This window comes from Dromaius novaehollandiae, chromosome 1 (genome assembly GCF_036370855.1).
Source record: "Dromaius novaehollandiae isolate bDroNov1 chromosome 1, bDroNov1.hap1, whole genome shotgun sequence".
Classification (NCBI taxonomy): Eukaryota; Metazoa; Chordata; class Aves; order Casuariiformes; family Dromaiidae; genus Dromaius; species Dromaius novaehollandiae.
In genome coordinates, this window is record NC_088098.1 from 29,966,474 (window position 1) to 29,993,568 (window position 27,095).

Consider the following 27,095-nt stretch of genomic DNA (forward strand, 5'->3'; position numbering starts at 1 on the left):
CAGAGTGTCTTATGATGACATAACACATGGCAGCCCTGCACAACCTCACAAAACAAGGAAGCAGTGAGGTGGCTCAGTACTGTTAACTCAATGTCATTGAAAGGAAGCGGTGATTATTTATTTATTTATTTATTTACTAACCATCTATTTTCTCTATTTTTGGGCTTAAGTAGGAATCATCTTAAGATAGCTTTTCCCGTGATACATAGAGTCTCCCTCTAATCTAGCATATTCCAGGCAATTTCCTTCTTCCTCAGCCGGTCCTGCAGTTGAAGTCACTCTATCACAAAAGCGTATCATCTCTTTCTCATGTGCCCAGCCGTCCTGAATCCCCTCCACTTCTGCTCCACATTTGTGTTTTTCAAAAGCTAGACCAACACCTATTATGAGGTGACTTTTATCTAATTTTTGTTGTGTGATAGTTGTCTGGTCTGAGCTGATTATCTTGTCTCTGTCTATAGTCAGTGGAAAGAGACAGGTAACCTTCAAGATTTAATGACTCTGTTTTTACTGTTAGAGAAATACTTGGCAGCAAATAGTGGATTTCACAAGCCCTGAGATACTCATGACACTTAAAATTCATACAGTCAAGCAGAATTCACAATTTAGAAATACACAGGTTTTTCAGAACACTGTGAGAATGCCACTAAAAAAATGGTTCTTGCCTTGAAGTCAAGACTAATTCCTGGAGATTTTCCCTGCAATATTTGCCTTAGAGTGTTAGAACATAGCGGTTTCTAGAGGATGTGATGGCTTAAGCCACTGCCCTTCTCGTCCATCACTCCTTCCCATTCCCACACAGATGTGGTATACTACCATTCATTGAGCTTCAAGGTCAGCAGGCTGATGAAACTGTTTTAACTGCAAAAAAAATTGGTGAGATGTCTTTTTTTTCTAGATGGGTCAGTTCCACACTGTTGTTCACTTGTATGTGGCTGCTCGACTTGCTGTGCCAGCATATGAGAGTGGAGTGGGTGCAGATGCCAGTGGCCTCACTATATACATGTAGTGTGTGTAAAACCACAGCCACATTTTGAACAAGTCCCACAGTTACGATGAAGACTCCTTCAGAGAGAGGTTCAGTTCAGTGATTCTGATTGTAGAATCAGAGCCCAAATCAGTTAGCCATCAATCTGTGGGAGACAGCCTTATAATTTTGTAGGAATAATCTTTCTTCATGCTGAAGTACAAAAAAAGTAGTTAGGTTGCATGATCTTGAAATCTTTGTGCCCTTCCCACACAAAGTGGAATTGGACCTAAGAAGAAATAAAGCTTAGCATTCTGTTTGTCTTCTGTTATTATGTAGACATTTATTTACTGGCTGTCTAAACTATGATTTCTCATAATATTCATACCACAGGTCAGTTGCTCCGGCTGAAAATGTTTCGAGAGGACCATGGATCTTGGATGACAATGTTCTTCAGTACCATCCTCTTCCTCTTCATTTTTTCTCACATTTATAATCTATTCCTGATTATGGCAGGGAATATGAGGTAAGCAGCAGGGTTTTTTTTCTGTCTCTTTTTCTCTAGAATATATTGTTTTGGAAACTCTTTTCATACTACACTGCTTTAGAGGGAACAAGAGCTTAGCAAAATGTCAAGGTGTTAGTATTCACCACCTTTTTTATTCCTCTGTTTTCTAAATTTAGGTAGAATAGTAGTATAATTGGTTAATTAGCCAAGAAGATTAAAGTATCAATTATAAAAAGTGAGATCTTGACCAGTTATAGCAACTATTACATCATGATACAAATGATCATTATATTTGTATAAATGTGTACTGCAATGCTATTTTGGTTATGCAAAATAATATTCACTGATCCAGTTTGATAAAAATAGTCTTAAAAACCTATTCGTTTTGTTTTTTTCCATAAGATGCTCCTACAGGGCAAAGTTAAGGTTGGCTTAGGGAACAACACTTATGTTTTTATTATGCCTGTATTTATTTTAAGCTGAGATCTGAATTATCTGAATTATCTGAATTTTCTGCCTTAAGGAAACTGGCTTTTTCCTATTATTCTCAAAATTAACACTTGTTTCACATGTTGATTGTCCTGAGAAAACCTACACTGTTAGTCATCTGATGCATACTAAATGAGTTCATTGGGCAAAGCTGCACAGACATGTTGTTTAGAAAAGGGAAGATAGCATCTGAAGAGTTTCTAGCAAGGAAGAAGAAATCCAATCTATATTTGAGTTGAAGAGCAGGGCAAATAAGTGAGTAACTTGTCTTTACTCTGCAGAATAGGAAAGGCATACCAAAAGATTTGATGAAGTGTTACTTAATGGACCCTGCTGTGGTATGGTATATTACAGATCTTAGTGTGCCAACAAAAATGCATAGTGTATAAAGAACTTTTAACAATGTGAGATAAAACAAAAAGTGAGTAGCAGACAGATTGGGTGTCGCTTAATGAACATGAACACAGACCAGCTGGGCTAATCATACGATTGTTACAATAAAACCAAACATTATTAATTTGTCTTGATTCAGGCAAGGTGAGTAAGACAAAGAATCACTTGCTATTTTAGGAGAAAAAAGGATCATATGACCAGGAGGTGGTCGTGGCAACAAGGTAGTAGATATGAATAGGCATCTAATAAGAGGGAGAATCATCCTCCTCCATTGGGGAAGGTGGGAGCACTACAGGCTTCTGGCTTCCCTATTTACATATTTGTGCTATTTTTGGTAGTATGTTGTCATTTCTGTTAGATATTTGTAAAACTCCAGAAGCTCCACTAGCTGTTAGGCAAAGCATTAACCAATTTGAAAGCCTGACTCATGTCTGGAAATCAGAGTTCATGTGTCCTCGTGAACATTCCTGTTCCCCGTATCTGTTGCAAGTTTCCATGGTTCATCTGCATCCTGTTGGCTGCATGGAGGAGATCCCATGACGAGCCGTGTCTGACCGAGTGCATGGAAATAGGCACAGCCTATTAATAGAATAGTTGGAGTCAGTCAATCTATACTCTCCCCTAAGGTGGAGTGCAGTCTTTCCTTTTCTAGCGCTTGGGCCAACCCTGTATTTGTCACTGATCGTTATGGGAAACTGACTCTGCTAGGCCCATGGAATCATTTTGACTTTTCAAAGTGTGGTGAAGTCTTATTAAGAATGTTTTGGGTGCATTTCAGCAAAAAAAGCACTAAGAAAATTCAGAAAAAAAAATGTCAGTCTCAAACTGCGAACACAGCTGTTGAATCAGTCCTCTCAAAGTCCAGGTAGAGCACTTTTGAAAAGATGGACAGAAGGATTCTACAACAAAAGACAAACATCATCAAAGCCAACTACTTCACATTGCCCCAACAGAATTTTTTTAGGGAGTGGATTCCTTTTTCCTGAGTAAATGAAATCTTTATGAAAGCTGTTTGTTTCATGTTTTGTACTTCTGTATAAAAGAACACCTCTGGCAACAGACTTTGCCACAGTGCTGTATTGAAATGACCAACATCAGAGGGACTGGCTTCCAGGATAAAGGTCAGGATCTATCTGCATGAAGGTTACAGTCTCTGTAGGGACAAGCTGACTTTTGTGCCTGTGGACTCCTGTGCAATAAACACCTTGAAATACACGCATCCAAAATACACATCTTTCCAAAACAAGGGCTATGAAAATCTTACAATTAATGGCTATGAGGCTCAGTGAAAGAAAACAATTCTTATGTGTGTTTGCTTATCGTTCTGTATCTGTATCAGCTTGCCCCGCATGCTGGCAGGAGAGTGATTTTGACAAGTTTCTTATGTCGGATGTTTGATCTTATAAATGGAACTTCCTTTGTGGCTCACTAGAGTAGGAGAATCATGCGTTTTGCGTGTGCATGCCATCACTGATGATCTCTGCAGAAACAATATCCTGTTGAGGGCTGGAGAAACCCATGCCAGGAGTGCTATAAAGTTGTTTCATGTTACCATCTCTAAGAATGTACATTTTACAGTTGACAGGCCTTTCTTTTTAAGTATTTTCAAAGATGCTTCACGCATGTCTTAATTTGGCAAACTTAAAAATGTCTGAATATATCCCTTTAAAAAGGATAATGGTAAGGACTGTACTTTGCTGGGAAGAGAGAAAACTGAACAAGTAGCTGGTATTTGAAGATGTACTGCACAGCTGTTTGTGTGGTGAAAGTGTGGCAATTGGGATTGAAAATTTTGGGACACATTGGGATGTATCATTTTATAAGTCCCTCTTCTTTTTCAGTGCCATTTCCTTTTAGGGGCTTCACAGTTTATTGCACTAATCCATTGTACATTAGGTCATTGTTCTTTTAGTCAGAGCTGAACATCTGGCTGAAGAAACATGTCTGAAAAGCTGTCAGAGAATGATCTGGAGCTATTACTTCTCATTGTTTCTCATTGTTAAAACAATAAGCAAAATCCTAGCTGGCACAGGGCCCAAAAAAGTAGGTATTTAATGTAGAATTTCTCGGTCAGGATTGTGGCAAACCCGCTATCACACAGCGGAAAACCAGGCTATGGAGACAGAAAACAAGAAAGGGTGCCTCATTTATGCATGATAACTCGACCCAGGACTAAACAAGGGATTAAGATTAAAGTTAGAGCTGTTTTCTTCCCTCATACTATACGATTAGTCTCTCAGGTGCTATTTAAGAATAAGGTGATTGTGGTTCAGGATCTTCACTGCTTACCAAATTGTTCCTGAACAGTCATTCAAAAGGCACAGAGTACCAACAGTAAGATGAAATTATGAGGGAGTTCGTGTAACTGTCTGAAGGTCTGGTAGGGTTGAAGTGCAGGCTTCAGGGACAAGGTATTTGGCCTGTTTGGTCCTGCTGTGCAAGAAAGATGTGGAATACAGACACTAAATGTAAAAATGATCTGGAGGTAGGAAGGGTTTCAGCCACTATTCAGATTTAGGATTAGAGATCTGGGGAATTAGAGCAGGATGATTAAGTCAGAACAGACTAGTAACCATCTAGAGAGCAGGCCTTGTCTAAACTGCTGTAGGATTGAGCCAGAAAACTGCTGTTCCTGTATAAGTCAAATTTAACCTTAAGGAGTGGTTTATGGTCAAAAGATTTATTCTGGAATATTTTTAATACTTGGGGAACGGTAAAAACAGCTGTAGAGAAACAGGAGAAGTATTACCTTGTGTGATGCCAGAGGCTGAACTGTGCCATGGGAGTGAGGCCATCTGATTTCCTCTGTAATTTGGACTTTCTACGTTTTTGAAGTAGTGAGAAGGGCAGTGTGAGTTACAACTTCTCAATGAGTGTGCCTACATTAGCCAGCAAGGTGGTGCATTGAGAGGGACTCTGGTACAGCACAATTTGACATACGTTGGCCCAACGATCTGCTGTTCATGCCACAAGTCTTCTGGTGGTTTTGTGCACACAGACGAAGTTCAGTGGTCAGAACCCTGTGGTCCATCACACCTGTGCACAATATTCCTTGGCACGGTGAGCCCAGAAGGCCTAGCGAAGAGGTTAGCTGCTCTTTAAAGCTGCTCTGAACATGATTTCCATCAAGACAGGCCTGCATATAATGAAGTTTTTTCCTGTAATTATAGAGAATAAGAAGATAATGGTTTCTCTCTCATGGAACCCAGCTTCTGCTTTGCCAATCTCCCCTCTTAAAATACGACTGTTAACTATTGTCTCTTAGTTGTATAATTTTCCTCAGCCAGTGGTCTGAGGAAGGGGGACCAGTTTGCTCAGAAAATCAACTGCAGCATTGGCAGTGGTTGCTGGGTGAGGCTGGGGAAAGCACACTGTGGTTAGGATAAGTGACAATGAACAGTGGCTGCACACTGGCACCACCCAGTGGGACCCATCCCCATGGCTACAGCATCAAAGAAAAAGTTCTAGGACCCAAAACCCCTACAAAAATGGTATTTATCATTCTCTGGAGTCTTGCAGCACCTAATCTGCATGGGTTGGTGGCTAAACAGTTTGGTTTTGGCAAGTCTGCCATGGGGGAGTCCATTGTGGAGGTGGCTAAGTTCATCATCTGCATGCTATTTCTCAGAATTGTCCAAGTGGTTTAACAAATCCCATTGGCTGCCTGGCACGTGACTCAGATGATTACCCCAACTATAAGGATATCACTGTCTTGAGATGCAGGCCTTCATGGTCTGGAGAGAGAGAGTCATGGAAATTGCTGCAGGGTTTTCCAGTAGGAACCATGACATGGGTATTCCAAAATTCAGGCTGGGAATTAAAGGGTAACTCCACATTTTTTTCCCTGATGACAACAGAGTTAATAATGGCATGGTACTCTCTCTCCTCCATGGCTGAGGTAGCATATGTACTTTCTCTCTGAATTATGCGGCCTGGCCCAGACAATGGCAGCCAAAATTGCTGTTTCAGGCATGTCCTTTCTGTGTGCCACAGGGACACAGAGCATGCTTTTGGAAGGCTTTCTGCAAGGTGGAGATGTTTGAGGGACATGCTGGAAGCCAGTGTACCAATATTTGGTGCCTTCCTTGTCCTTCACAATCACTGTGACAATGCAGGGAGAGATTTACCCTGCTGGGCTACAGCTAACTAGTTTTGCAGTATTCTGAGTTTACTGCAGCCACTTGAAGAGGATGCAGTATCTGAGAAGGTGTCAGTCTCAGATGCCATCTGTAGATTTATCACTGAAGATGGTGGTGACAGTGTTGTTACATGAATGACTAATTCTCAGAGGCAGATGAATTTTTTTCTCTCTGAAATTTTCCTTGCTTCTGACTGTGTTTTGTGGTTAAAATTAACTTAATTTCTGAAATATTTTCTGCTTTTCTATTCTGTTTCTACCCATTCTGGCCTAGATTTCTGTGACCCTGATTCACAGCATTGTATATGAACTGCAACTTGCCTGGTAATGCTCTGCCTAATTCTCATCAGGACCTTTCATCTTTATATGACTTTCTGCAATGTGTCACTATGTCATAGTGAGGCAGCAAGCACTAGGCAAAGGCAGATCCATGGTGAGCTGCTGAGAGAGGGGACAGTTTGCCCTGTGAGGGCACGGAGGCTGTGTCCCACCATATTGGGGTGAGGGATGGTGGGGAGGGCCCGAGGAGCCCACGGAGCAGCAGATGGAGCTGCTCAGCGGGAAGGAGGTGGGGGAGCTGCGTGGAAAGGCAGCAGGAGCCTGTAGATGTTTCCAAGAATCCTCTTCCTACAAATGTCCACAGCCATTGCTGGAAGACTGATTGGCATTATTGTGGTCCATTCCATGTTTCATTAACTTACGACCAATTACCAATGGCACGCTACACACTATGAGGCACTCTAGCATGCAATTCCAGCTTGGTTTCAGAGGAAGACAGGCTCTTACCTGCATGGTAGAGGTTAATACAAATGTGTTTAGAATCAATGTGCTGTGGAGCGCACCAGGTGTGGATCCAAGGAGGCTTTACAATTAAAAAGAGCCTACATTGCATGGTTAAACTCTCAGCCCAGTGCCTGGAGTTGTAACTGTTTTCAACATTTTCAATTCAAGGACAAAAATTTAATTTGCAATGCCCATTTCTCCTGCCCAACCAGACTGGAGCCATCTTACATCAGAGCAGCATCTATTTTAGTCATAAGCATTAGCTATATACCTGTGGTTCAGGCCTTATGTGCTCTAACGCCTATCAAATAACTGGCCACTGCTCAAAGTCCTGTCTAGCTCTTGACCCTATGCAGTCAGTTTTTGGAACAAAGATTAATTCTGTGATACCTGAAGGGTGACAAGATTTCCGTTAACAACCTGAACAAGTAGAGTGAGTGTCTATGTGAGGGCTGAAGTACAGGTGAGAAGCTGTGGTATCCCTTTTATCTCAGTACCATTGAATATTTTTTTAGAAAGTGAGACGCTTGTGTATTCCCTAGTTAACCGAAGTCATTTAGATTCTTAGACTTCAGTGATGATTTTGAGCTGTGTAACAGCTAACAACTAAGAACCAGAGCTTGTTAGTTTAAATATGTAAGAACTTACAGGAGCATACAGGGAAGGAAAAAATCTTTTTTTTTTAGTCAAATAGGAAAGAAGAGATTTGTAGAGGGAAGAAAAAAACGTGCACAACCAGTGTTCTGTGGTACTGTATTTGCAATTTCTTAATGTATTTTGGAAAGAGCCACTTGGTGGCAGCAAAGGGCACGTTTTAACAGTTTGAAGGCTAAATCTAGTGGAAGGACAATGGAGAATATATCTCCTGTAGGAAATCCAGGCTCTTCTCTGGGAGCCTGCTTCAGTAAATAGTGCCCTTATATTTAAAATTACAACACAATGATGTGTTTTTCATGTGGTGTCCTAAAATCAGAGTTGAGACTGCTTGTCTCACAAATGTCAGCTGTCTAGTCTTAGATAAATCAATTTTAAATTGACCAAAGGATGTTCCGGTGCATTATTATTCAGCATTGTAAAGTGTCATTAAAACTGTAGACAGAAACCATTTTCTATTTTGATGTTAATTGTGACGTTACTATGATAATAATACAAGTTGTCAGGACTGTCTCCTTTGAGTGCTGAATGTATCAGTAGGAGGTTTGGAGTGAATTCCTTACCCGTGCTGTCAATGGCTTTTGGTTATTCTCATAAAGAACTAGGAGAGAGTACGTGTTTTTGGTGTACTTGTATCTCTTATTACTGCTCATTTCTTTTGCAGCAAAAGTGTGACATTCCAGCACAATTTATATTACTCACAGAAATTCCTTAGGGATAGAAGGTATTCCTGTAGTCAATTTTATGTAAGGTTTATTATGAAGAGGGCTCTGCTTAAGTTGTTCAATGAATTTGGACATAACTACAGACAAATCTCCAGCTGACAAATGTGTGTAAAGAGCATATGTATTTCGATTTAACAAGCTGAAACAAAGAAACAGCTACATACATTTTTTAAAAAAACACAATAATAGCTTTAAAAAAACGCAGTAATATCATAAACAGTTACAGTTCCTCTTTGTTTTTTCTTCCTGTTGCACCTGCATACAGATTACTGTGTCCCTAGAAATGTGATTATTCAGGATTCAGTCTCTTAGTTTGCTTGTTTGCTTTTTAATGAGTCTAGGGATACGCATCATTAGTACATTTTTTTAGAGCAAATTTTAGCAACAAACAGGAATATATTTTCCTAAATACTGTTACTGTTCTGTAGAATTGTAAGGTCCACAGTGGATCTAAATTAGGGCTCCAGACCACCTTCATTGTAAGGTGTGTCCACCCAGCTATGTGTTTCACGACCTTTATGTTAATGTATCCTTTGTATTTATCTGTTTTAGTCATGTCTCTGTATCATAAGGCAAAGCATGAATTGCTCCTTCTTCTTCAAGCTTTCAGCTAGAAGAAAGAGTTTAATAATTTTCCCTACTCAGATGGAAAAAATTATTGCATGTTGTACTGTGAGCTGCGGAAAGCTTAAGCTGTTGTGAAGTGCCAGAAGGAATGGGTTTCAAAACCATGAGTCCTCTATATCACTCTCAGAGACTAATCCCTTGAGGGCATCATGAGTCTTTCCCAAATGGTGTGCAGAAAACAAGGACTCCCTTAGACAGGTAGGTTCTAAATAGCATAAGCTGAAACAGACTTAAACCGTGTAAATGTGCGTAGAGGGCAGACAGTTTAATGCAGCTGTAAGAATCACAGTCGTAAAGTGCTGCTCCAAGAAAGTAGAAAGCTGCAGTCTTTAAGTGGTCTTCCAGCGAAGCATTTTACTGCAGATCATCATCCTAGCCACCATCCTAAGGCTCAGGTATCTAGTGAGATCGTATCAGCAAAAGAAACCATGCTTTGCTAGTAACTGTGATTGAAGAGTTTCATGAGTCAGCATTACTACTTGAAAATTGAAGTTTACTCAAGAATTTCCAAAGGAGTTCAAGGTATTTTAACCTTTATAGCTAAACATAATCACATCACCTGGTGAAAAAGCACCTATTGGTTCCATGTGTTAAATCTGCCATATCACTTATATCTTCTGTAAATTAGACTTCAGCAAGCTTTTGTTCCTCCTGAGCCAGGAAATGGCAACGGAAATAAAATGCTTAGTTTGGATGCCGTTAAAAGATGATGGTTCTGAAATCCAAAACCTTTTAAAGTCTAAGAAATTTGCTCCCCAACCCGTGCACTCTGTGCAGGCAGAGGACAAGGTAGGTATTGCAGATCACTGAGCAACTAGAGCAGAATGGTCATAGATCCCAGGGTAGATGGATGGGAGCAACCTACAAAAGAGCTCCCTTACCCAGAAAGATGTCTTAGAAGTCACCAGGGCCAAAGGCTGCTGAAAACCTTGTGGCAGAGTTGGAGTTGTGTTATTATGGAGTACCAGTAATGTAAGTTGATCGGGTTGAGTGCAATGCAAATTACTTTAATAGAATGGTTGAAATTAATAAGACACTGTACAGAAAACCAAACTGGAAGGGAAAAGAATTATCCATGCAAGCCGTTTTTCTGTAAACTCTTTTGGGTAGCCTAGGAGCAGTGCTGAATCACAGAGGTTCAAGTTACACAAATCAATCTTGAAAGAGCTCTTTGTAAAGAGACAGGCAGGTTTTTGGAGGACCCGGGCTGAGGGTTAGGTACTTGTGTGTACTGCCTGAATTAGTCTCAGGGAGTCAGGAAATGTTTAGATAAGAACTATCATTGTAGCACTGTGCTATTCTGTTTTTTTCCTATTGGTAAAATTAATGATTTTGGTTTTAAGAAGGCTGCCGCTGTATACTGATCAGAGATGCCGCAGGGGAGGAACTGTGAGTGCTGAACACAGCCAGACCGGTTAGCTAAGAAAGGATGCTGGAGGCTGCAGTGAGAAAAGCATGTGAGGGAGGAAGGAATGCCCAGCACCTCCAGGTTGGCGTTCAAGCACTGGGTTCAGCAGAGGAGCAGCTGGCCCTGTGACAGTGACCCCACGGTCCTGCAGTGGTGCCTTGGTGACACTCGTGTGACTTCTGGAGTGTCTTAGGGCTCTGCCAGAATGACTCCCCTTTCCTCCCTTGACATAAACATCCTTTTCAGTGCTATGGATATCTGTCTACAGGAATTGATCATGGCACTACGTACTTATACCGTATGCCAAAGTTTGTTTATAGCACTGTTATGTATTTCAAATTTTCTTTTGTTTTTCTTTTGAAATATTATGTTTGTGTTTAAAGTAAAGAGTTTAAAATAAAGTAAAACAGTTTAAAATATTCAAAACGTCAACTAATGCATTTGTGTTAATATGAACTGTGTATAAAAACAGGAAATGTTACCTAGTTCATTTTTTTGATGATATAGAAAAATTTGTACCTATTTGAAGTGATTGTGTTCATATCACAAATGCAGTGAAAAAGCAGATTTTTCCTCTGACCATCCTGTGGGCACTCATTGACAACTTCTATCCTTTTCAAAGGCAAAGGCTGTGACTTTTTTTTTTTAATTCATACTACTCTCAATTGCATTGACATGTAGGCACTGGTAGTGTTTTTTCTTAATCATACTATGACTGTGACATACTATGACATGGCATTGTCTGTTAGGATTGTATGGAAGTACCCTGTTCTGTCAGGTGTCTGCCAGTTCAGGAACCATAGCATGCTATTGCCCATGTATCTTGCTTTCTTTGCACATGACACATAATGAGTTCAGTCTCCTGAATACTTAAATGCTTTGCTCTAACCCAGAATACTGAGTTCCAAAGGGCAAAAATAACTTGGTCTAATGCTGCTGGGTTACACAGCCATTAGGTTACATCTGCACTTCATGATGTGGGGCTATATGTCTATGGCTGTTTGCAGTGTAGGAGGCTGAAAGACGCCTCCAGAGGTATTTTAGGTTATAGTCGGGATGATCTGGGTAAAGTCTACTGTCTTCTTGTATAAGAAGTCAGATTCCCAGGTCTTCTGAGGATTTCCTCTTCCTGTAAGCTAGGAAATCTGTGAAGCTATAATCTGGAATAGTAAGAGAGGTTTGTCCCTTGCGAGGCATGAAACTAGAACCGGGCCATATGTTCGGCAGGGCACTGTGCGGAACCAGTGCCGGCTTCTATGGGCTGAGGAGCTGGTGCCTTACTTCCCCTTTCCTTCTCCTATTTACTTTTAGTCAGTTCATATGAGAACAATCAGATAAACACAAAAAAAAGTTTTAATAAAAAGGAAATGAATAATGAGCACTTCAATGCAAGGCAGTTTACTAAAGAAGGAGAATGCTTCTTGCAACTTTTCATTCCTCTTCCTTTTGGCTGCAAACCCCTAAGGTATCAAGCACCTGGAATGGAAAGACATGTAGAACAACTGCCAACCCTAGCGAGACGTTTCATTGTCCTAGATACTACTACTGTATTCTCTTTTTTATCATCCTAACACAACTGGGGAGCAGAAAGCCCACCCACCCCTTGCATCTGCACCAGTGACGAAGCAGACGGTAGCAGCGGATGGGTAGGAAACCTCTTCCCCAGGTGAGGCTGCTGGCGTGGAGGCCCTAATTGTGATTCCTATTGCTGAGCAGGAAAGCCATGATGGAGAAGAGAAGGAATTGAAAGTGCAGGAAGAAACTTAATAGGTGCCCGCTTTTTTCTGTTTGGCAGCAGTGGTGGCAGCAGCTGATGAGACTCAGAGGAATTTGGCCTCCGTAGTGCTTTGAACTCCCACAGGGTAACTAACACCTGGAATAAGAGCCTCATGTAGCGCCCTCCCTGTGCCCCTGCATGTATGTAATGGCTCCTATATGAATGTGACTACTTGTGTGAATGAAATTGAGCACCTTGGGTAGTCCTTGCCAGATTATGGCCTTAATGCTTATGGTTACACTGCTTATGCTGGAGAGGGCAATCTGAGATTATTTCTTTTCTTTATCTTTCAGTAGCACAAAAGAAAATGGAGGAAGATGAAAGATCAGATTTATTTTCTGAGAAAATGATACTTGAGTTTATTCAAGCATCCATGAGTGCAGTCCTCCCAAAAAGTACATGCATTTGTAAAACATATTTTGTTGTCATCCTGAAAAATCAGAGCCAGAAATTTTTATCAAAATATCTGAGTCTAGCAAGTGGTAATACATATCTTCCTATCGCTTTTTTTCAATGTTACAACTATCAGTCAACATAAAACTACAACTGTAACAAAAATAAGGTGTCCTGGTAAAAAAATATTCACCTCAATTTTTCAGCAATTGCACGTGTTCTAGGCCTGTTTAAAGAGAACCTGTAACTGTGATGTAACTAAAACTGTGCTTTAAAAATAAACCTGCAGGATTACTGCAATTTTCTTACAGTCACATTTTTAAAACAGGGTACCTAAGTCATAGGTATCACCTGTTCATTAATACATGCATACCTATACAAATCAGCATATTAAGAGATGTGCTTATACACATAAACTTTTAAATGTTTCACTCAATTTAACAGTAATTGAATATTTTTTTCTAATTTAGAAATACTGTATTTTTGTTCAAAAAGGTATGATTTTCACCCAAACTAGAAGGATTTCACATTTTGGTTGGGGACTGGAAGTTAGGAACATTTTTTGGAGTTACATTCCAGTAAAAATAAAAATGGCTGGAAATCCACTTTTTTGATACAACTCCCCACCCCCAAAAGTTAGGTAAAAACTTTTTGATCTCTTTGGATATCATGCAGAAATGGGAACTATTCAGACTACCAGACAGTAAAGGGCGTAAATAAAGATGGTAGAGCAATAGCTCATCTCATTCCCATTACTTGCATGATTTTAATTGATGCTTATCTGAACTGATCTTTTATCTGAAGCAAGCAAGTTTATTTTTACTATGGTCTTGGACTGAATCATTACTCTTCTCTGAGCAATACTCAGAGTATGGAGAAACCCTTTGCTCTAGTCCCCCAGCAGGAAAAATACAGTCAATTTGGGAAGAGAGGAGAAATTTTCAGGACCTGATGAAGAAAATTTGCAGTCTACAAAAAAGGCTGAGGAGACTAAAGGCTTTTCTGCTTCAGTTCTTTTCTCAGTTCGTTATTCAGATATGTTGGCCATTTATTTCTGTGAGTCTTTGTGCAAAATCCTGAGTTCTTCAGTCAGAATACCCACTGAATGATCGAGGATTTTTGCTTGGTAATAGCTGCAAAATCCTGTTTTCTTCTACTGGTAAACAACAACTAGTGTCTTAGAACTTCTTCCTTCTTCACAGAAATACATTTTATCCCTTATTCCAACTGCACTCTCATATCAGATCTTGAAGTGAAAGCTTCTACTTGTTGTGCAGCAATAGTATAGAAAGCTTAGAGACAGGACTTCTTACCTTGTTTTTTTCTTTTTTGGTATTTGTGCCAAAATGGAGTGTTATTGTGGTTACAGCAGCCAAAGAAACTTCATACTTGAATAAATTCTTGGAAGCTTTGTTACAGTCTTTTTTACAATAGTGATTTCAATTATGTTATATTTGCTTAATCAACTTTATTCTTATGTTCTCAGTAACTTCCTTGTGATAAAAAGATAAGGTCTTCTGTAATTCACAAAATTAGTTTTAGGTCAAAACATTACTGTACAATTAAAAACTTACTTACTTGATTAATGCATTCATATAACTAGGTAGCCAAAACACCAGTTATAAGAAATTGACACAGTTATAATTTTGAATGAAACGTTGAATGCTTGCCATAAAAAGGTAACAATCAGTCCAAGATTCTTCAAGAATTCATAGACTATTTTAAATAATGTACAAATAACTACTTATGGTTGTAACAGATGGCAGAAAAATTTGCTGAATTAATGAAAAGAACTTTTTATAATGAATATTCACTGAGCTTTCTCTGTGTTACCATTGTTCTATTACATTTAATGTTAAAGTATTATAATTAACGTGAAATTTTCAGTATTACTCAGATAAAATGCAGTTACATTCACTGAGGTATTCACCTCGTCCATTACGCAGGGATATTCTATGAAAGGAAGAATTGAAGGTTGTATTTAAGAGAGTCCTGGTGTGTGTTTGTGAATGGATGCCCATACCTGTGGAGAGACAGAGGAATATTAGCAATATGTGACTATTCCCGAGAAAATGAAAAGGCTTTTTTATATTTTGAAGATGAATGCCTTCGACTGAAAGCATTACTGGGAGTCCCTTATTTCAAGGTCTTTTCCTCAGATTTATTTAAATGAGTAAAGCTCTTAATGCAGTTCACCAATCTAGGAATGAATGAGCTTGAAAACAGCTGAGCACGACATTCCCTGCCTAAATAGTATTTGTATATGCATACAAGAAGATTAACATAAGTTGGGATATAAACATCTTCCAATGCAAAAATTTTCCATCTAAAGATTTATTACTGCAAATTCTTGAATGCTGTGCAGATAGGTTAGAAATATGTGGCTCTTACCTGTGCCCACGTAGCAAAGTGTAGGTTGGGAAGTTATTTTTAGAGACATTTTTCCTGTAAAAGAAACAGCATGACTGTGATTGGAGAGCACCGCGGCTTGTACAAGTTAAAATGAAACATTGAAAATCACATGGTTAGAACCTGTCTAAATGGCAGCAACTTGTAAAAAGAATTGTGATAAAATAGCTTTCAGTGACACATGCTTTGAAAAGGAGAATAAAGATACACAATAGGTTCTACTTTTTTTGTGTGACCCATTGTAACACCTCCATTCAATCAAACACATGATGGTAACTGAGAACATGAATTGATATTGGTTAACAGTAACACTTGACACCTACAGTTAGTTTTCCATTGATTAATAAATAATAACAGAATCAAAAAACCTTTTAGTAGCCTTAAAAAAGCTTGCAAAATCGAGAAAGGGATTATTCCTTTTGCACTTGAGCATCTGAAAAAACAGGAGGGTCCCCATGTGCTGTCTAAGGCATAGTGGGGGAACTTGCAGAGGGACTTGGCTCTGTTTTAGCGCAGCCAAAGCCAGTACCATGCAGTCTCCCCTTATGCCTCCCCATGTGGCAGTTCCTTGCAGTGGCAGAAACTTGCCGTTGTGGTTGTGTGACACCAGCTGCTGGCAGCCTGTGTGTACTGTGTTTCTCAGACTTAGTGCCAAGGCTTGCAAGATTGGCTCAGGGAAAGATAAAAAGAAACCTTCCCCAGTAGACTGCCAAAATATGTGTCACAAAAGCCAGGGCTGAAGTACGCCTTTTCTGTGTGCCTCTTGTCATGTGTAGCAACCTGTACCACTCAGTGTTGTGAGCTCCAAAGGAAACTTTTAGCCTTTTTGGAATTATGTTATTGAGAATTAAAAATGGCTTTCTCACAAAACTTACCCACTAGAAGCATTCCATGCCCAAGTAGTAGTCAGATATGTGTATAAAAAGATGGACATAAGTTAGGATATAAAAAATTAAATACAGGAAAAAATTCCTGTCAGTAAATTGAAACCAGAATTGAATAGGTTAGAGCATAACATCACCACAGCTGGTCGATTTATGGTTAGGTCTCGTGACTCAGAAACAGCCACTGTTTTAGTTATCTCAGATATTTTTTCAAGTAAGAATATCTGCCTCCTCCAGGAAATGGAGAATAAATGCTCAATTCTCATGTTGGCAAGGTTGACAAGAGGAAAGTCTTGTTTTCATCTCCTATTGCTGAAAGCTTTTTGTGTCCAGGATATTTCCGCACAGTGGCTGTTAAGATCCAGGCTCTGCCTGTTCTGCTTTGCCTTACTTTGCAGCTGCATAAATGGAGTGATTCATAAGCAGTGCACAGAGTGTCAGAAACATTGCTTGGATTCTGTAGTGATGAACATTGCATATGAATGCATGTGCCCATCTGCTAATACTGGTTGCAGATGCTTTTCCATTTGAAAATGAGAATGCAGTAAAAATGGCTGTAAATAAATAAAAACTTTTTTTGTCACAAACTTATGCTAAAATTAAAGTCTCAGGATTTACACATTAAAAATAACAGCAAGATGGGTTAGGAAAATTAAAAATGGTGCTAGGACCCTTGCTAATCTTTTTCTAGGTTTTTGCAGTTGATGGTATATGACCTTTTCTCTTAGTAAAATTTTTACTGTCTCACGGAAAGACGCTATGGTTGGCAACAGGGAAGCCTCGTGTCTGATGAGGGTGCTCTGGGAACATCTTTAAGAATCAAGTTGGGGATTGTTAGCTCCCAGTGCAAAGCTTGCGATTCGAATGCTTGTTTGTTTTTAAAACAGACTCTGTGGTACTTGAACCGGCCTATATTATGGTTGGTAAATTCTAGCAGAGAGGTTACTGATTGAGCTGAGAATTATATGAGTATCTCTAATAACGTGACATATCAGGAGTGTTTTTACTGAGGTCAATGGATCAAGATTTGTTTCTTAAAATGACCCTACCAATCAAGGAAAAGGGAAAGTCCTGGGAAGTAATAGCCAAGAAACTTGAAGTAAAATTCAAAATTATGCAAATGATAGAATCAAGTAATAGAGAAAATGGAGCATTTTGTATATCCAAGCTAGATAACTTAAAGCCTAGGACATCCTTGTGTAGAATGCTGTTTCAAGAAACATTACCATGTGTACATGGACCGTATCAAGAGCATAAGGAAATGTGAGAACATGAAACAGGAGGCAGGTCCGTATAATCACATACTTTGACTCAATTAGTGGCTGACAGAAGATGCCTGGGGTCTCAAGAAAAGGGAGGAGCAGGAAAAAAGCAAGCGTGCATCAGACAGCGTGCCTGAAAGGTACAGACTTTGAAAAGTAACCCAGCACTTCCCCAATTCAGCTGGACTAGGAAAATACGTGGTAAACTTTGTTTATCTGTTTGCAGTTGACTGGAGTCATCCAAGAAAAGAGCCTGGACTTCTCATTTGATGTAACAGTGTGCGCTTTCAGTTCAGCCCAGATCCGCCACTGTTTGCTGGTGCTTTCTGATTTGAAACAGTCAGTGCAGAGCACACAAGCAAATGAAAAGCAGTGAAACAGACAGATTTTGTCCATTTTCATCTGAGGCTGTTTTTGGGTCCTAAAGAAGATGAATCTGCTTTTATTTTCTCCAAACCAGCTTCCTGAGCTCCACACTTCAGACTAGGAAACTCAGTAGGGAAAATAAATTTTGTGCCTTGAATGTTGGAGGACATGTTTTGGGGGGGAGGGTGCATCATGTAAGGAAAAACAGGTAGATGGATCACAGCTGGTAATGCTCATACTGTCTCCGGTGCCGATGCAAATTCATTTTATACTGTTATAAAGCTGGTGGTTCATCTAAGAGTTTTTTTGCATCTCTGTATGGAAAACACTACTGAAATTATAAAATCAGAATTAAGGCAGCTAGAGGGCGCTGTGGCTAAACATTTGTAATCTGCTTTTTAACGAGACCTGATTTGCTTGCCAGACGTTAATTATAATTCAGGTTTGACAATAGCTTTGAAGATGCCCCTCATGTCTTTTGTCATTTCTAGAATGCATGAGATGGTTCAAAATACTATAAAAAGCATCTGAAAGATACACTGTTTCCATATTTGGTGAGATTTTGAATGAAGAGCCAAAAATATACAGTACAGGATATTTTTGAATTCCCACAAAAGAATATATTCACTGTAAAGCATATACATATTTATACTGCCATCTGCATGTTTTCAGATTTTGAAAATATCTATCCATTAATCATATCTGTCTAATTAATAAATAATTGATAAGGGAAGATGTTAAAGGAAGAAGCTGTATCAGGATCTTTATGTGTGTAAATAGGTGACAGATGGGATTCTTCTATATATGCCAAAAGTTGCCTCTCAAATCGATTAAGAATTCAGTGCAGTGCATAAATGTTTGTGGGTTTGTTTGCTCTTTACCCTGAATGTTTGCAAAACTGAATAAAACAAGAATTATTTTCAATAAGCTGATCGGTCCCTTCACACATAGCTAACAATGTTTTATCTGTGAAATGAATCTCAGAGAAATTTTACCAAAGAAGGTTTTTGACTTACTGAGAATCGCAGCTTCTGAACACGCAAGGTTGGATTTACAGCCAGGTTTTGTAATACAGATTTCCTTAAGGAATGTCTTAGCTCTCATGTGACCTCATTTAAACCAGTGGAACAACCTGGAGTGAACTGCTACTCATGTGAGTAAAATACATTGAATCTGTCCGTAAATAAACTGCTGTGAATTAATAGGTCAGGTGTCAGATAATTCACTCCAGATCACCAGGTAATCTTTGCTGGATATGTCATACATGCATAGCTAATGGAGAAAATAAATAGGCTGTACAAAGTCTATCTTTAAGTATATACAGGAAAGTATATTGAGATACTTATGGGCTATGGTGCAATTTAAAATAAGTGACTCAGAGTGCTGGCTTTTGTTTCCTATATAGAAAGGCTAATAATCAAAAAAAGCATTTACATTATTTTTCACAGTTCCAGAGTTGGCTTGTTGGCTCATCAGCATGCAACATGGCTATACATATGGTTCTTTAAGGCAAGGTTTACATTTGACATGTCTGAATGCTTTTATCTGCATAAATCATGTACCAATTAACTCTTGTTATTTAATTAGACCATCTATTTGGTGGAATCATTTATTAATCAAACCTAATTTGGTGTGTGCCAGTTACTGTTCATGATTGTGTGGTTCAGCTGGGATTAGTTTCATGCTGGGTGTTGCAGCTGCACCATGAGTCAACTGTTCTCTCCTTTGTCTCTGTTTTATGCAAGGAGGTAACAGTGTAGGTAACAGCTGAGCCAGTTATCAGTCTTGAGTTTATTGGTGGATTGAGTCCATGCTCAAGGCAAAGATAAAATAATTTCTGTCTGTAGGGGCTGGGCTTTTTTTTTTTCAGGATGCTTATAATCTAGCCTATTTCCTGATTTTTGACCTTGTTATTTTCTGTTGTTGAAAAATATGGTCTGCACCTTTGCAGCAGCTCTAAGTATATCCTCTAGAACATCTGAATTTGAAGTAGGCTGGCAAATAGTAAATGTCAGTAATGAATTTCTGTCACCTTACCAAAAGCTATTCTATTTCTGTGACTATCCTGCAAAGTACACTTAAAAAAATGTTAATTGGAACCTACTGTTCTGATTTAATCAAATGGTTGTTCTAAGTATATTAAATTCATGATTTGCAAGATTTGTAACCAGCTTAGCCTTCAGTATCTATAATTAAAGGCAATTGATTTTATCGGTTCAGTTGTTCTTTGCATTCAAGGAGAAATACTACTATAATAAACCTCCAAAAAGAAGTGCAAGTTTATTGAAGTAGGTATGAAAAGAATTGTGTTGACTTACTAGAATCTTTAGTTCACAGAGAAAGTTCCCATTAAAATATAATAACAATTGATTCCTCTTGTAGTAACTCAGAGCCTCAATGTGAGAGTAAACTCTTTACATTAAGACTTTGTCAATTCTAGAGTATGTTTGAGGCAGCCTAACATACGATGGACTGTTTTTATCTTTTTTCCCTTCCTCTAGCCAGTAGGAGACTTGTTTGAGTCCCTTCTGTCTTGTGGTCTGAAGGTCAAAGTTAGAGTAAATGTACAATCAGTAGAATGCACATTTTAAAAAGAAGTACTCTTAGCCATTCATTCTGCAGAACGTGTATTTTGTAAGTGTAATTTTACATAATCGTGGACTATATTTTCTGTATACTCACAGAGAATAGGTTTTCCTTTGTTATTTAGGTAAGTCAGTGTAAACCAAAGGAAACTTTGCTCTGCACCCATATTTTGCAACTGCTTAAACTACAATTTCATGTACATGTAATGAAACCTGAAAGCTGCTTCTATTTTGATCATTTGATAATCCTTTAAGCCTCGTGAGCAGTTTTGGTCCCTATAATAATCTTTTGTAGTTGTTGACAATGTATTGTAGATCTAGGTATTGTAATACCAAATATAGAGAAGTATCTTCTATTGGACCTATTCTTTCTTCATTCATACATCATAGTCAAATAGATGATTGGAAAAGCAGGATGAATCCAAGTTCCATTTACATTGATAAAAGTCTTTCAGATAAAGGAAGACAGATGGGGATTGATTTAAATGTCAGGCTGTGTTTTACCTAATGAAATGCTAGAAGAGAATTATGTGTATCCAGTTCCCTGCGTCTCCTGTACCTGGTGTTTAAGTGGGTCCAAGTTTCCAGTCACCAAGTTCCCACCATATCCTAACCTGCGATTCAGGTCAGACACCTCCCTCAGCTTCCTGATGGGAAAGAACTTGTGTTTCCGTCCTCTCAGCTTCCCAGGCTGTGTTGGTGAAGATGTTATGTACACTTTATCCAGTCTGACTGCCTAGTATTGAAGGCCATTAAATATTATCTGGTTTTTACCATTTGAGAAAGGTCAGATATACTAGCCCCTAGGGTCATGCACTGTGTTGGTGACACACGCTGGGGTGCATGCGCTCTAGTATCTGATGGAGGAGAAACTGCAGCTCCAAATTGTTCATCATCTAAATATGTCAATGGACAGTGGATCTGCTGCTTCTTTTGTTAAACTGTTTTAAGAATTGTTGTGCTGCTTTGCCGGTGTGAAAGATTTTCAGCTTCTGACTGCTGATTATTTTTATACCTTTTCATAACAGATTAAAGAATCTTTCTGTACCCAGTACTTTGTGACCAGGTCACCCCTCAGTCCTATTTTTAATCAGCTAAACAGATAAGTTATTTAAAACTCGGTGTGTGTTTTCTGCAGCCTCCTTTTTTGGCCTTTTGGGGCACATTCTTAATGTTTTAAAAATGTGGACTCCAGAACTGTAGGCAGCATTTTGATACCAGTCTTACCAGTGTTCTGTTTGAAGGCAAAATGATACATAGTGCTTCTGTTATTGATGCATATTAGCCTGACAGATCCTTAAATCTTTTGTCCTGCACCCTTCCCTAGTGAAATCTGTCATTCACATCCACCGATCAATTAGCTAACACTGTTCTTGCTATAAACTGTGTGTTAGATCATTCTTATATATTCTTGGACTCATCTCACGCTACCTTTGGGTATTTGGGAAAGCACTAAGAAAGGCCCTGATAAATACTGCCTTACACAGCATTTTTGAATAAGAAGACCAATTGCTACTAATGGTTGTATTTTACTGTTTCTTTTCTGAACTGCTCACCCTATGGAGGCAATTGATCCTATAGTGTCAATTTTTGGAAAAAAAATCAGGAAAGATAGCATCCTGTATTATACCTGTAGCTGCTTTTTCCTCTAGTCACTTTTGGGTACAGTGCTGCCCTTGGAAATACACATTAGAATCTATTTATTGGAGCTTGTACCAAATTTGAAGTTGGCAACGTCTAAGGAGATTGCCACATTGATAACCAGTTAAATTGCTCTGAAACAGTTTTCTACAACCTGTGCTTACCACCTCAGTGGAGCAATGATATATCTTGACTCTACATGTATGAGGAGGTAGGTGCAAAATGTGATTCTTAGCATTACCCCCAGTCACACAATTGAAGTACTGGAGCCATCAGAGGTACTAAGAGAAATAAAGAAAGGCATTTGAGGCACTTGGCACCCCTGGTATTTTGATTGCTTCCATTAGTGCTCATCTGACAGTTGAATTTTCATCGGTTAATGCCAGGATACGCTTACACTGGGCAACTTCATTCCATAGTACGTCAAATTTTCTCTGTCTGTTGTCTTTTCTGTGGCCAGAGGGACTTCCAGCTTAAACGTATTCTGACCTCTGTAACAGTGGTGCCTGTGTTTTGAAGGGGAGTGAGTTAAGACTGAGTGTCATCTGGGTAATGCTAGAATACATGGTGTTTCATGAGCTACTCCTGGAGTTTCAGGAAAGAGGTGGGGGATGGGAGTTGGGCGAAGAATGAACCTTGTTGACTGCATAGCTGAGTGCCATGGAGACAGAGCTCAGTAGCTGGTTCCTTGTAACGTATTTTAATACATGAGAGAGAAAATACTGAAATTAGCATTTTGCAAGTCTGTACACCTTGATGTCCAGCAACTGGCTGCCTTGCAAGAACACTGCGTAGCATGACAGGAAATAGTAACAGGATTTGTGTAGAAGGAGCTGAGTCAAGGTGTAGCCAGCGGCGCAAAGCTCAGGGAGCGTGTTTGAATTGTGTACTAGCACTGCACGTGCTAGTAAGGGACTGTAGAGGTGGCAGTCACTTTAAATTTAAAGTATTCTGTTATCATAGTTTGGTTCACATATAATTGCGCTTTCTTGATCCCTTGAATTTCTGACCATCGCAGGGTTTGTTAAGGCTTCTTGAAGCTCTTTATAGTTATGGGAAATTATCTTGTTCCTTCCCCGCTGAGCGCATTTGTTGTTCAGTACTCGTGGTTTTTTTTCCTCTCTTGTAGTACACAGTATTTTTTTTCTGTTTTTCGCATCCATAAATAAAAGTGACTATTACTAACTTGTTGAAAATTCAGTATTACTTGGGTTCCAGAGAGTCCTAAAACATACTTATGAGTAATAGTTCATTGGTTTGAGCATCCAGTATTTACTGCCATTCCTCCAGATATCTTCACGAGATCTGAGATAGTCCTACTTTCTGGTCTCATATCTCATAGAACGGTGTTGCTACTGTGAAACAGGGAGGCAAATTCTGTGTTGCTTAGGCATGAGTTATTTTGGATGTTACTTTGAAAAGCCTGTTAGTGAGACACTGGCAAATGGATAATATATTTTAAAAAGTATAGCGTGTGTTTCTAGATGAGGGAATGGAAACTGTGCAAAAGATACACCTTCAAAAGAAGTATGTAGAATTTCTTCTTCTCTAACATCACATTAGACAGGCTGGCAGACTTGCAAATGAAGTGTGCTTTGAAAGAACAGTAAATGGTAATAGAATTATAGAGCAACACCTTTCAAAACTTCTGAAAGTGTTCTGGGAAGTCGAGGTACACAGTTCTTGGATTTTTCACTGAGCATGCTTTGGAGAGGGAGTTTGTTGCTATAGTTGAAAGCTTTTTGTGGTGCACAGCTTGAAAATCAAAAAACTTAAAATCTCAGTATGAACATAAGCTTTTGGGCACTTCTGCAGTTAATCCTTTATAATGCACTTTGGGGTGCAGTTGGGAAACCACAGATGCAGAAATCTGACATTCGTACCGGACAAGTTGGTAGGATCAATGGACTGTAGACAAATACGTTTCGTTAAAGAAGACTCTAAAATAATCCTTCTGCAGGGGGAGATCATGCCTTACAAAAATCTATTAGAGTTCTTAAGGAGTTACTGAATATGTGGACTAATAAGTCCAACTGATACAGTTTACTTGAATTTCCAAGTCTTTCAACAAGTCCCTCATTTGAGGCTTTTAAGAAGCTTGGGTAGCATTAGAGTGAAGATGCATTCAGAGATTAACAACTTGTTAAAAGACAGGAAACAAAGGGTAGAGATAAACAGTCGGTTTTCAGAATGAAGGGAGGTTGGTCTGTGCTGACATCTATACTGCTTGGTATCTGCAGAAGGGTATTGGAAAAAAGGATAGGGAGTGGAATGGCAAAGTTTTAAACTACATTGTTAGTAATTAAAACAGTACTACTGTTTTACTACATTGTTCAGTGTAGCAAAAGTGAAGCCTCACTGTGAAGGGCTACAGAAAGATTTCACAGCCCCAACTTACCAAATGACAATGTGTCAGATTAAGGTCAGTGTTGATAAATGCAAAGTCGAGCATGTAGTTTCTTCAGTTTCTTCAATGACACAAGATTAGCTCTCAGGAAACAGGACTTGGAGTTAGTGTAGGTAGTCCTATGAAAATGTCAGCTCACAGGTGGGCGGAGGTCAAAGAAAAGAATGTGAGGCATAGTAGGAAAAGAATAGAGGACAAGCAACAGAAATCACTGTGCCACCGTTTATACCTGTAATGCTCCTGTGTCTCGAATCGTATATGTGATTCTGTTCCCCCTTCAGAAAATAATACAGAGAACTCAAAAACACATTGAGAAGGACAACAAGGATGATCAAAGGAACAGCTTCCACATGAGAAGCAATTAGGTAGACTAGCATCTGTGAAGAAGGTCTGTAAAATCATGGGTAGCAGAGAGAAAGTGAACTAAGAACGATTCACTATTCTTCATACTATGAAATTTAGGGATCATCAAATAATGTCAGGCAGTAGGATGAAAAGAAACAAAAGGAGGTACTTTTTTACATGTGTGCTTACGCAAACACAAAGGCTGTGGGGACTCTGTCAGAATATTGCAGTTGTCTATGTAGATGCAAGAAATGTTTCATAAACTTGTGGAACAGAAATATATTGGAGTTTTAAACATGGTGATACCACCTTTGGCTGAGAAAGCCCTTGAGCCTTAGGTTGCTTGGACCTATAATCCTGGAATCTATAGTGGGGAAGTATCACGTATAGGGTTTTCCCTATTCTAATCTTTTCCTTGGACACCGTCAGAGATGGACTGTTGGAATACTGGAAAGGTTAGATCTTGGATCTGGCACAGTACAGCCATTATTATATTCCTATTGTTCTGGTTGCATATGTTTTTTAAATGTTAAATCATAATAAAGGAGATACTTCAAATAGTGTCATATGCATATAAAGCCATATGAAATACATACTGAAGAGCGTTACAGCTCACATCCCCAACATGCCCATCCTACCATTATTTGAACAGAAAATTCATGGTTTTGGAGGTATCCTCTAAATAATCTCATGAAAGATGGAAATTTTCTTCCAGATACAGCGAACAGTGTTGACCTTAGAAATCTGGAGATGCTGAAAGAAAATTTAGCAAATTTGGGACAGTCACAGTGCATTCAGCCAATATCAGTGAACATATCAAGCCAAGATGTTCCATACACAGATCTACCTTAACCAGATCCTTCCTAGATTTGTGGATTTGTAGAAAGAAATGAAGTTTCCTCTCTCATGACTAATGTATGTGGACTTACAAATGGGAAGATGGTTTGGAAATGCTGGCCTTTGTTTATTTACCCATCTGAGAATCTGGTCCTGTGACTAACTTACCATTTCAAAATCCCATCTTTGAAAGATTTCCAGATTAGTGAATGCTACATAAATGAGCTGACTTCTGTCAGATTATTTACCATCCCTTTATTATAAAATCTTGATGTTTCCTTTAAAAGAGACTTCAGATCAAAGAAACATGAGAAACATGGACATGAGAAAATGAAAGTGTAAAGGCATTTTGAAAGTCCTTTGTGCTGTAGTAGAGATCATACTGTAGATTCATAGAGGTACACCATTTGCCAATGGTGTTCTGTGGTCCAAATCCTTCTGTTTACTTACAAGCTTATACTGAAGAGAAACAGCCCATTTCATTCAGTCACTTACTCACTCATTCATTCATTCACTTTTTACAGCATGTATCAGACACAGGGCTGAATATACTCCATCAAATACTTTCCCTGCTCTCCTAAAATATTAGCTAAATAAGCCATCAGTAACTTGACCCTAAAGAGTGACATCTTGTTATAAACATCCAAAGAAGATGAAATTTGAAAGCCCGACAGGATAAATCTGCACCTCTCAGTCTCTCTGACACCCACACATACACATGCTTATGCATCACACAACATATTAAACATTCAAAACCTTAAATTAGTTCAGTATCTGTCCTCATATTTGTAATTTTCATACTGTTTATCACCACAAGTGTACACATTATGGTTTCCTTTTTATGAGTCATGCAGATAACACATTTTTGTTGCATGTCACTGTGCATAGATAAAGTATAATTTTGTTTATGTCAGCAGACTGCTAAATGACAGTCAAGCATCTGCAGTGTGCATAAAGCAGCATCTTGTAATGGACTGCAGACCCCATGTGAGAACTTACAATGATTACATTTAAAGTTGGAGCAGCAGTATATCCTGAAAAATTACCAGTAATCATTTGATTATGATGTGTATATGTGTTTCTTTTTGACATACCTGTATGTATATCACTGTAAATAGTCCATGAAGATCAGCGACAGTATTATTAACTTCAGTTAGTAGTCCAACCTTTTACTTACTGCAATGGTATTATTTCAAGTAGAGGGCATCTAAATAGTTCTGCTTGTTCTGGAGAACTTGTAGAAAACTTTGTGCCTTTGAAAAGTAGTATTCCACCGTCACTAATCATGTGTACCTGTGTATTCAGAAACACATTGCTGAGAGTCTTAAGGTATGGCAACAAGAAAATAGATTAAATTTTAGATACACATATGTAATATAAACGCAGTGAAATTAATAGAATATTACTGTAATACGGATGAAATGAACATGTTGCTGATTTTTGTTCACCTATGCCAAGAAGTCAGTAAACTTATTGCCTGATACATTTCTTTAAACA

The 27,095-nt window shown here is 38.8% G+C and overlaps 1 protein-coding gene across 5 annotated transcripts in view; it reads left to right on the plus strand.

Annotated features, from left to right (window-relative positions):
- Positions 1-27,095, plus strand: part of TMEM117 (transmembrane protein 117) — a 219,052-nt gene that overhangs the window by 36,112 nt on the left and 155,845 nt on the right. For all 5 annotated transcript variants that reach the window (XM_064508074.1, XM_064508076.1, XM_064508082.1 and 2 more), the window contains exon 3: positions 1,361-1,493. In XM_064508074.1, coding sequence (XP_064364144.1) covers positions 1,361-1,493 — 133 coding nt within the window. The remainder of the gene's footprint in view (positions 1-1,360; positions 1,494-27,095) is intronic.